This window comes from Scleropages formosus, chromosome 9 (genome assembly GCF_900964775.1).
Source record: "Scleropages formosus chromosome 9, fSclFor1.1, whole genome shotgun sequence".
NCBI lineage: Eukaryota > Metazoa > Chordata > Actinopteri > Osteoglossiformes > Osteoglossidae > Scleropages > Scleropages formosus.
This window is the reverse complement of record NC_041814.1, coordinates 9,939,520-9,952,008: the sequence shown is the minus strand read 5'-3', so window position 1 is coordinate 9,952,008 and position 12,489 is coordinate 9,939,520. Positions and strand designations below refer to the sequence as shown.

At 41.7% G+C, this 12,489-nt stretch overlaps 1 protein-coding gene across 1 annotated transcript in view; it reads right to left on the bottom strand.

The window, feature by feature from the left end:
• The window catches only part of agbl4 (AGBL carboxypeptidase 4), a 290,482-nt gene that overhangs the window by 158,185 nt on the left and 119,808 nt on the right, over positions 1–12,489 (bottom strand). Inside the window, exon 4 of the mRNA XM_029254779.1 lies at positions 11,419–11,513. Within this exon, the coding sequence (XP_029110612.1) occupies positions 11,419–11,513 (95 nt within the window). The remainder of the gene's footprint in view (positions 1–11,418; positions 11,514–12,489) is intronic.

The following is a 12,489-nucleotide window of genomic DNA, read 5'->3' as shown; positions in this document are numbered from 1 at the left end:
CGGAAAGCAATGCAAATCCTACCCGGACTCAAAAGGCAAGCATATAATACTCTTGACGGCCAATGTTTATATAACGCAGCCGGTGCCGCGCGCGCTCGCGCCCCTTCGGCAGGCCGTAAAAGCGACGCGCTCGACGGAAGCAGGTAGAAAAGGAAGCGTTGAATGAAAGGCCGACTTACAGTAATCACGGGACTGTTGGCTGCATTAACAGCAACGCTCACACAGTTCATTATAAGATGACACAACCAATTTGTAGCTCTGGCTGCTGCGATCTACACAATCTCTCCTGACAAAAGCATTTAGATTAGACTGCTTTCAGGCAGTGCTACAGTGACATGAACAACTATACAGTAAAACCTATAAATGAGATCAGTTTTAATTCTCCTCCAGGCAAACATAAAAATGTCCAGGTAAGTCATTTACGGGCTGAATAGATAGCCGGGAGCGAGCCGCGTGTCCGTGCCAAACTCTTTTCTTTGTTCCCCCTCGCTTGCGTGCCCTCGTCCGAAAATGCACGCAAACACCACCTAGACGCACACGCGTACAGCAGCTCCTCTTTATTGGACGGTTATTAATGTATTAATTACATTTTCTTCAGCCATTCCTCCAACAATCTAACATGCTTGTACTTCTATTCTTCATGAATGCTAATGAGCTGCCTTCAACAACAGAGCCCCGGAGAGCATTCGGAGTGCAACTCCGGTTTCCTCCCTTCCCCCTATTATATCCTAATGCAATTCGCATGTGAATGAATCTGTCTGGCCTAAATTGGAAGCTGAAAATGAATTGAGGTGCCGTTTTGTCTAATATATCTAATTCTCTAATTACTTTCCATTTTACAAAATCTAAAGTCTGCTGGATCACTGTTAAAATATAATAAAATGCTGCGCTACATGACTAGTACTTATAATGCCCAATTTGAGTTACGCAAATGAACTTTGATACTACCGTATCAAATTGATTTCTTTTTTTAATCTTAGGTTTATATCCTTAAGTCATTTATTTCAGCGCACAAGACATGTCTTTTGTCTTTTCTATGTGCCTTACCGCACGTCTGAAATCATTAACATAAATTTAAAAATATTTGCTTGCAAAACAACACAATATGTGCGTGACAAGAATATACGGAGGAAAATCCAGCTGGGTTCGAAAAGTAATGAAAAACTTACTACTATATGTAACTATATAACTAGACCTTATATACACCGAAAGACACTTTTTATGCATCTAATAATGTCTAATAACTCATGATTTATATATATTTAGGTCTAAGTGTAAACAAGCTTTCTTAAATTAGACCTAAATTGGCTGTATATAAATGTGTATGTATGTATGTGTATATATATGTGTATATACACACACACACACATATATATATATATATATATATATATGGGGGGGGGGGGGGGGGGTACTGCAGCGGATTTGACTGGGCCCTGCTCTGTGGTGGGTCTGGGGTTCAAGTCCTGCTTGGGGTGCCTTGCAGCAGACTGGTGTTCCATCCGGAGTGTGTCCCCTCCACTCTCAGCCTTGCGCCCTGTGTTGCTGGGCTAGGCTCCAGCTTGCCGCGACACCACTTGGGACAAGCGGTTGTAGACATTGTGTGTGTGTCTGCGTGTATATATATATATTATATATGTGCTGTGTATATGATATATACACATGTAATATGATATTTTGCGTATGTGCAGTTTTAAAAACTGTGACAGAACTTAGAACTTCATTGTTTACAAGGTACGAGTATTTTGCGTGATCCCTACAGGTCCAGTCATCCCAACAACAATAGTCCTGAACTAGCATGAATTCTTTGGTCTGGGCACTGCAGATCATCCCTTGATTTGTGAAGGATGTACAGACCTCGTGGCATGAATGTGTGCGTCCGCATATTGGTACGAGACCGATGAACAGACAGAGGAAGGTGGGACATAGGTAGCTGTGTTCGCAAAGTGGCCGAAACCTTGAGTTTTTTATGAATCACATCCATTCGGAGACAAGCCGTTAGCCTCGGCTTTATTGCTCAAATTACCAAAGCTGGTCCTTGTCCTGTTTGCCCTTAATTAACAAGCATTCAATTCCCCTATTAATTAGCACCACCTATTAGCTATTTTACATCACTCTTCATTTGTAGACAATTAAAAGGCCTCTTATTAAAGGCATGACACACGGTTAATTGTGCAAGGGGCTCGTGCGCACCATGTAAAGACTCGCAGGAGCTGGAGTCAAGTCAGGAGATTTCCGTAATCTTTCCTGCGTATGAAGAATGAAATGCTTACTTTTGTCTGCTTTTATGTTGCAATGATAAAAAGTCATTTTACTACAAAATATATTTTGCTGAAATATTTTAATCCGTGTCAAACCAATATCACGTGATGTTAAGTTTGACAACATAAAATACAATACAATATAAATAAAATAACATGCCTCATAATTCTTTACCTGCGGCAGCTTGTGGCTAATGCTACTCGATGCCACATACATCACTTGATATCACATGTCTGTGGGATTGGTCTATGTCAGTCATGTTGCAAGGGAGTATTCCTATACAAGTCATTCCTGTTTAAAATGATATAGTAATGATGCATTTCATTTAGTAGTAACGATATGACTTCACCTTTTATACAATTTACGGTATCCTTCCTTAAGCAACTGTCCCTTCCTATTACAAATGGCCAGTAAAAACCATCGTAAAATAAATAAATACTGTGTATAGGCAGCCAACTGTTATTAAGCACTGATTTTCAGCAGAGTTTACTTAATTCTAATAGTTGGAACGTCAGAAGCCATGACTAGCATTGCACATGACTAATCTGTTGCTGTTCATCAACACCAGCATTTTCTTTCTATGAAGGGTACCCCAAAAAAATGAGTTATGCTGTACAGGGCACAATAAGCATGGTCTGAATGCCGTGATAACTAATTTGGACCTAAATCATTCTCCATAATGACACTCACACGCTCCCATTAAAACAGCTCTCAACCGTAACATTATCAGCTGAAACACAGATATTGTACAGCCCGGCCCTGAGAAACTCTATCCATTTCCTACATTCTAGAAAGCACTTATTTCCAAGTCATTAATAACTGTCATCTACTACAAGGTAAAGGCGTTTTAGGGAGAGGAAAAAAACCTATCTGGAATGAGCAAGAGCAGGTGATACAAAGGCACAATGTCATCCTTTTAGTATACAGGTCACTGCCTCCGTGTTTGTGCATAATAATTCAAGATAACTCATTAAGGCTTCGTGTGGCAGTGGTAATAATGGCATGTATTCAGTCCTATTTGAATCTTGGAAACAACAGCTACTAGAATGAGATCTGTAGGATAAAGACTTTGGAAAAAAGCTGTGCTCTATTCTGAGCTGATTACGTCAGTTGCCATTTTCTCTGGAACAACAGTTGAAGTGTTTACAAGCATCTATTGCCTCCACATAGCCATTTCCTGCCTAATGCCAGAAATAGTGTGTAAAACATTCAATTAACTTAATGAAATATTTCATGCGCTAAAATGCTTATATAAAATAGGCACAAAACAATTACTTGATGATGTAATGTGTTTAAGTGTAATGTGTAAATGTTCATGCACTATAACTTTGACATCATACCTGCTGAACAACAGATAAACTTTGATGCAGCTGCTCCTGTAATGTAATGTAAACACTCTCTCTCTCTCTCTATATATATATATATATATATGATTAGGCATATGATTAGTAATCGTTGATATTACAATAAAGTTTTAGGCAACTACTCATGTGATGTACATTGGTTCATATGATGAAAAGTAACAAAGTAACTGTACTTTACAATCACATATCTGGATGTAAGTCTCTTTCTGCTGATGTAAAGCACACATTGTATCTTCTGTGAGATGTACGTCACTTGGGAGAAAAGCGGCTGCTAAATGAATAAATGTAAATATAAACGTAAACGTAAATGTACACATAATACATGAGAAATTATTTAAATGTCCAAAACATTCATTACATGTTTGAAATGTCTGAAGTTATAAAACACAAGATGTATCAAATATAATACATGCTACATGAGAGAATGTTAAATATTATAATATATAAATATATAAAGAAAGGAAAGCAATATTTTTCATGTGTTCACTTGGACTTGTACCTGCTTTTAAAGTTATGTTATAGTAAGAAACAGATCGTTTCCATGTTTAAATGCCTTAGCTTAGAACCATGACTTGGAGTCCAAACTGCAATAAATTCTACACATTCCATCCAAAGTCAGCTATAAATATACAGGTCTAACCATACAGTTTGCAACTTTAGACAAGAACTGAGTAAGGTCATGGAAAGCACAGTGATTCACTGATACAGTAAACAAAAGCAGAGATTGTGGGCTCCTCATCCCCGCTGTGACAGGTATGGACAGAGTCTCGGAGAGGAGGCTGGGGGAGAAGCGCAGAGGCTTACCGGCACAGCGCCCACTTAGTCCCTTATACCCCGGGTTCGGCAAATCGGGATTGCGGCACGGCCGGGTGTGATTGACAGAGCAATTACTGGTGACATAGGCTCTACTTGAGCAGGAGACGTTCTCAAGCAGAATTTCGGTATTTTGTTGTATTAGTCATTTACAAGAAGGATTTAGCACAAAAGCAAAAAGGACTGCGAGTGCAGCACAGTGTTAGCAAAACACACATAAGCTGTCACACACGTACAAAAATGTAAAATAATATGCATAGTTTAAAATATTTCGCTAGAAAATGATGTGTGGAGCACAGAAAGTTAAGGCTGTTGTACCAAAGTAATTGGCGTCTCAATATAACTAAGGGAACCAGCTATTTGTGGTATAACAGACAATACTTGCATTCTGTACGCTGTGTTGTCAGCGGCAGCGGCAGCTAAACACACCTGAGTCAACAGCAGTGAGCAAGGAGAACTGCTCGTCAAAAAATTATACAGTTCATAATCCATAGCGCATTCAGAATATACACCCTGAACATTGTTTTCGATTTGTTCTGTTAACACTTAAAATTTAAACATTTTCTTTGCTTCACTTACTGTACACGATAAATGTGAAACATAATGAAAATGAATGTTTATTCAACATTTTCCTTCAAAATTATAGACGTATATTTCTCTTTTACAAAATTATTCCCTTATTCCCTTTTCAGCCACAGGTCTCTGAATATGTATGAGTTTTGCACATTAATGTTTTAGAAGTTTTGCCCAATCGCAACCCTCTCAGTGTGACAAAGGGCCTCTTGGCCACATCACGGGCCACTCCCTTCTCTATATATATTATTTTAATGCAGCAGAACGCAGGTGGATTCCAGATCAAGAAAGGGGAGCCTTGCTTGTGTTTCAATGTGATCTCTCAGGTTTCACTGTGACCTCTGGGCAAATTTTTCTTATTCAAACAAAGGAGGTCAAAAAGTTGTTCATTTTAATGCTGTTTGAAAGCATTTCAATGCATCGTTCTGAAATAAGAGTTATATTTGATAAAAATGCCATTTACAGGTTTTAATTTGACTTTGCAAGAGTAGAATGAGGAAAAAAAAAAAATCACCGGGGACAAACAGCCTCTGAAGGGACACGAAAATATTAAATATAGAAAGCCGGTGGAGGATATTTGTGAATAAATTATGGAGAAGTAAAAAAGTGTTAAAATTGGTGGCACAGAGGGTTTGGCCAGGGTTTGAGTCCTGCTTGGGGTACCTTGTAATGGACTGGCGTCCCATCCTGGCTGTGCCCCTCCCCCTTCGGCCTCGCGCTACGTGTTGCCGGGTTAGGCTCCGGCTCGCCGCGGCCCCGCCCGGGACAAGCGATTGTGGACATTGGTTGGCAGGAAGTGTAAAGATCTGATCCAGAGCAAGAAAGTTCGGTTCTGAGTATCGGACACAAAAACACCCCATTATTGCCACTACGGCCTGCGACGCTAATAAAATTGCACTAATAAGAAAAACACACACACACACACACATTTTCAGAACCGCTTGTCCCTTACGGGGTCACGGGGAACCGGAGCCTACCCGGCAACACAGGGCGTAAGGCCAGAGGGGGAAGGGGACACACCCAGGACGGGACGCCAGTCCGTCGCAAGGCACCCCAAGCGGGACTCGAACCCCAGACCCACTGGAGAGCAGGACTGCAGTCCAACCCACTGCGCCACCGCACCCCCTCAATAAGAAAAACAGTAATGTAAAAAAAAAACAGAAACGTGTGAAGAAATAATACATTTCTAAATGGAAGAAATAATAACGTATGTTTTCTCCTTTGTTTATAATCACGACGAGAATCAGTGCGAGAAGCTGCGTGAAGTGCTACTTCAGACATGCAGATGTCGTTTTCACACGGAAGCCGCCTGCCTGTTAACTTTGCGTTTCCCGCTCTCGACCCGGGAACTCGCCGTACATCCGTCTCCTCGGCAGCGCCGTTTGCCCCCCCCCCCCACGGATACGGCGAAGCGTTATCATCCGCGAGCTCACAATGCCATAGGCCGGATCGTATTGCGCACGCAAATTCCTTAACGGGTTAAGGTGGAGAAAAAAAGTTCCGTGATGCTTCACCGGACCAGCGGAGCAAGCGAGTCGACTTTGGAGGTCGTCTTTCATAATTCTGCCGTCCAGAAGGACGTCGCCTTGTAAAATAACAACGGAGAACAACCGCGGGTGTGCTATTCCGGTACCGGGGAGGCAAGAGAGCGCAGTCTCTGTCACCTGACTGACAAATGGAATAATAAACATGAGTAATACCACCTACTGTTGATGCAGAAAGTGTGCAGTGAACACCTCATCAGGAAGCAAATGGCACAGCAAAAGAACAGTCGTAAGAATCCAGAACTACAAATGTTTGCTGCTTAATGAGGTGCATTTATTTAGCGCGTGAGGCGCGGGGTGACAACGAAAGGGTACGCGGATATATGCGGGAACGTTTGCGGTGCAGGACAGGCGGCGCCTCTTCGGAAGTGTAGAAACACACGACGTCGAAAGTGATGGATGGGTTGCGCTCCGGACTGAAGAAGACGGTAAAAGACGCCGAGAGAGAAGCTAAAATAGACCAGGACGATGAGTTCAATTAATGTCTGCGAGCCCTTCTTCAGGCAGCTCTGGGATGGATGAACGGAATGTTAAAGAGCCCGAGGCCTGTTGAACTTGCTGATTCAATACGCCCACATACAAGAGGCAGTTTGGCTTCAGTCCATTTAACTGCGCAGCACAAGCACTGACTTTAGAGGTGCGTTGAGGACAAAGCGGAATGCGAACGCAAGGCCCTTTCCGAGGCACTCGAAACGCTCCTCAACTTTTACAGCTCCAGCCTAACGCTCTGTGTTAACGCCGTAACTAGATTCTTCCGCTTTGCCGTTCTCGGCGCTTTGTTAAGTCGCCAGTTACACGACGGGAGGACGTCTGGGTTTACGCAGCCGCCGTGATGATCGTTCCTCAAACCTTACCCAAAATACACAACGTTTCTTTTGTGGAAAGACAATCACGTAGACTTTTTTTTCGTTTTAGTATGAAGAAGTCAACAGTTTTAAGCTACCATGTTTGTAGCAATGCTACACTTTTCAGCTAAACACAACATGAGAGTCCAAGTGGGTCGTAACTGCATTTCACGCCTAGAGTTTTATTTTGTGACTGGAGCCGATCACCTTGCGCTGCTGGCCACAAGAAACGACAAGGCCTTTTTACACAGGTCCGTAACGATTCTGCTGTTAGACATTTTTTAGGCGTAAAACATGGAGAAGGATCCGAAGGCGCAGAGTATGAAGCCGTGAAACGAAGGATCGCAGACATGCCGACACCCTCATTGTCCTCTCTCAATGTCCCGGTGACCCGACTACGTTCGTAACTAAAAGAACAGTTTGGGCGAGCTCATTTTGAAAATGTTCATTTCAAAAATTAATTATTATGATTTGTTGTTACTTTACACACACATACTTAGTACTCCAAACTTACGTGGAATATTTTCAGCGAATATACAGGTGTTACATCTGCCTTTGGACGCAGCCTAGCCTAACGCTCAATACAGCGAAAACGGCTAAAAGACGGGTTTGTGGTACACATCGTTGGCCTCGACCTCTTCTAACACAAGATCACGGGGAGCCGAAATCCTCGCTCGAGTCATTTTATCGGAACAAACCCAAAAAAAGGCCTGCTGATGAATCCGTGCCCTCTGCGGATGCCATAACCAATAGGAGCCATTAACACACAGTAACACGCAGACCCCTGTCATAAAGAGACAAACCGACTCCTCTCATAGCGCGGCGCTGACAGCGAAGGCACTGCAGCTCGCGCCGCACAACAGCTATGTCTGCTCACCCTGCTGGACCATTTATCACCTGGCATAACCTGCTTTCTGTAATTCAGTGTAAATATGGCACTCTATCTCCTCTAATTACTCTACCTCCAGGGCTAGGATGGATCCCTGCACTTGGCAATGTGCTGTAATCTGATTGCTGTCTCTCACAGGGGAACAGAACCGAGCCCACCAGTATCAAATCCAAGGCCTAAGGAATAATATTTTCTGCAGATAAAGATAAAGGTTTCAACTTCTGGGTTAAAAGTGACTTTCCAATGATAAGTACAGCCAGAGCAATCTATTTTCACACTCGTGCCATCTGTCCCTCTCTATGTCTGTTTTTTCTTTATCCTGTCCTGCATACATAGTTTGATCAGACAGATATTTGCAGTTCACTTTATTCATTTTGTATCTGTCATTTCAAGATTACCGCTTCTCAGCTGGTGGTACTTTGTTGCAGAGCGGGAAAACAGATGTACGGTCCAAAACTTCTCGTTCGCATGCTGTTACTGATCACAGTTTATGTAATTATTGGCTAAAGTGAACCAACCAAAATGTGTTTCTTCCTGTAAGCAGATTACAAATATCTTTTAAAACCAAAGAATTGATTCTGCAGAGGATTATAGCTGAACAGGCCCACCGCTACTAGAGGCTCTGTTACATGACATTTTGCTGCTGGTACTCAGCAAGACGGCTATTAAATGACTAATATTAAACAGCTTATAGAAGTATTAGTGTAATTTGAAAGAAAACATTAGGGACAGGTTTCTTCAGAAAATAAATATCAGCTGGAAGCAATCATTTCAAGGTCTCAAATAATTTGGCATGGAACAAAAAGTCTAAAGCACTTAAAGTTTTAATGCATTTCATTATACTGTATTCTATATACTGTATATATACATCGATTTCTTCTGTCTATTGGTTCACGACCACATTAGTTACCCGATGACTAATACTGCTTTAGACAGTAGGAAAAAATTATTTTGACCAGGGTTCATTGTCTGTTTCACATGCAATCTAATTAAAGGACATTTTATTCCCTTTTTCCCCTACACACAACATCATCCAGCAATTATAATAAAGAAGGAGGTCCTCTTGACGTTTTTCACAGCTCCGTAATTGCACAAGCACAGAAGAGATTAGCACTTGGCCTCTGCCATCCAGCAGTGTTCCGCAAACACAGGCTGCAGAAAAAGCGCAATCCTGCAGCATTTCTAGTCCTCCTGCCTCCCTCCTGCTGTCCTCACCTGTCCACCGGCCTAGAGGCCACAGGCGCTTGTGTTTCCAGGGATACACCTCCGTTTGATTGGCTGTCCCAGGTGTACCCATGCGATGATAGGATATGACACTCGTAGGTAGCAAAGTGAGCCACTGGATCTTCCCGCTGCGGGAACATTAACGGCTTATTTCCGCAAAGCGCCCCATGAGCAGGCCGCTCTCTTTTGGAAAGCGAGTCACTGAGTCACGCAACAAACAAAGTCCAAATTCTGGCAAGAACATCCAGATGATGCCCGGATATAGAATATTAACGAATATCTTGAAGGTTTATCATAGAGTAGCTTGTTCAAGCAAAAGTATTAGGACCCGAAACAGTTCTTCATTGACAGCACACTTTTAACAGTGATTTTGCATACCTCTTTGACAGTAGGGTAAATAATTAAAAACTATGCTGACTTTGTGTGACAAAATCAATTTCAGATTATACAAACTGTAATGCACTGTCCTAAAGCATACAAGCATGAACATGAAATTAAAATGAGTGACACTGCCATACCATACTACTTATACAAGACTGGACCACCATGCATCACAGTAAAAACCTGCCAAAACATGAAGTGTGAAGGGAAGGAACCCAACTGTGAAATGCCTAGCAATCCATTGTATTTTCTAGCGTCTCCATCTAATTGTCTTTTCCCATTAGCCTGTGACCAGTAGTTGGCAGACTTAGAAAATTTCCTGTGGCAGATGCCTTGCGTTACAATGGCTGCCCTTGATGGACTTATGACAGATGTCAGGTCTCCTGTTGAACGGGCACACTCGATCACGTAGTGCCGTTTCACGCGTCAGCCTCACACTCCGTGTCTGGCAATCTCGCCTAGCCCTATAACATCACCTCACCCCCACATCCGTCAGTCTCTAGCTATTACGTTCGACAGCCATCACCTAAGCACTCAACGTTACACATGCAAATGTACTAAGTCTTATCACCGTTTGAATTTTAATGCTTTATTCTGATAGCATGGAGGACAAACACATTTGCTTTTCAAAGTTAAAGTAAATCTTAGAGATCTGCAAGAAAGAACTATTTTAGGTAGCTATCCACAAAAAACCCAACGGTTGAATAGCTGTGTTTTTCGTCTTTACTACATACTAATATTGTACATTCACGCATAATACAATGCACTGATGTACCTCAGACAACTGTAATTAATATATATATGGATTAATAATACCAACAACAACAGTAATAATAATAATAATAATAATAAAGACACAAAAATGGCAAAAGGAGAGAAAAATCATTTTTAAAGATTCTTTTGGTAAACTGCATGTTTCTTTTAGACAAATTAGTATTTATTATGTTTTTTTAAAAAAAACAAATTACTTACAGTTTAAAGTTGTCATTAACGCAACTTCGTTATCACATGAAACAAAAACCACTACTCTCCGTCATAACTGTATATACACATGTATAGTTTTTAAAAGAAGAGGTGCAGTCACTTCTCAGACTGACAAACTGCCAAGAAGAGCCACACATTTGTATACCTGGTGTGTGAAATAAACACGTGAAGATACTTTAACAACTGATCTATAAATACCTATGCACCAACGCGCCTTGTCCTTTCAGACATTAGCCTCGTCCTTTTTGAAGCACTCTAGGCTAACGCAATTAAAGAAATATACTTTGTCAGCTGACATTTTGGCAAACTGGAATGGTTACTGCAGCCCTGACTTTTAGATGGAAAAACACAGCTGTTCTCATTATCCAGGTCTAAAACACAACCTTATGACACCCAAAAGAAATTTATGTGCAGCGTGCCAAATGAACTTACCATTGGCATCATATGGTGAAACTGACAAAGGCCTAGATGAGCCTGACACACCCAGAACGCTTTTCAGGTTGCTTTGTCGAAAGCGGCGTTTCAAGTGAGGAACTCACCATTTGGGTCGACTGCTGGACTTGACCACTGGAGACATTCCATCCCTGTACAAGCTCTTGGTCTTGCTGAAGTTGACAATGTTGAAAATAACTCTCTGCAAAACAAACGGAGCACGTCACCTTTGTTCTCCTGGGGGCTGTAGTATTCGTAGTTGACAACACAAGTCACCATGTATATCTGCATATATGCAAATTACACACACACACACATTTTCTGAACCGCTTGTCCCATACGGGGTCACGGGGAACCGGAGCCTACCCAGCAACACAGGGCGTAAGGCCGGAGGGGGAGGGGAACACACCCAGGACGGGACGCCAGTCCGTCACAAGGCACCCCAAGTGGGACTCGAACCCCAGACCCACCGGAGAGCAGGACTGTGGTCCAACCCACTGTACCACCGCACCCCCATCATATGCAAATTAAAAAAATAAAAACAATACAGAACCTTAGTTTTTTATCACAACAGTAACACTAACTGCATGCGTGCTGCGAAGTTGTGTTTGCCGCAAGTGGCCATTTGCTAAGCACGCAGCGACCGCCTGGCCTCACCATCATCTCCTGGGCAAAAAAAAGACATGGTCATCCAGTTCAGAGCTCGTCGAAGCTGCCGCTGGAGCGACTTGTGACAAGTTTTACCGAAAATCATCAAGACTGGCAACTTTATTGTACATGTTTATTAAACTGAGGCTTGAATGCACATTTCCTTATTACTTTACAGAAGCACAGTTATTTATGGCAGAAATACTTGCTTTTTGCATTATCATGTCAAGAAAATTCTATTAATTCTCTGTACCTTTATGCATTTTAAAAAGGCTTTAATGAAAAACTAACCTAAGTAAATGAATACAGTTCAGTTTATCATCTTTAGGGGTCATTTGGGATCAGTCATAGTGATACTGATATCTAATATAATTTGCTGATTTACTGTGATCTATACCAATGTGCTATTATAATACATAGAGGCACTTGTAACTTTATCTGTAAGGAAGGAGAAAAAATGAGCATATGTTGTAAATATTATATTACCAGTTTAGATGAAGCTTCCACAATAACATACAGAAAGAATAAGC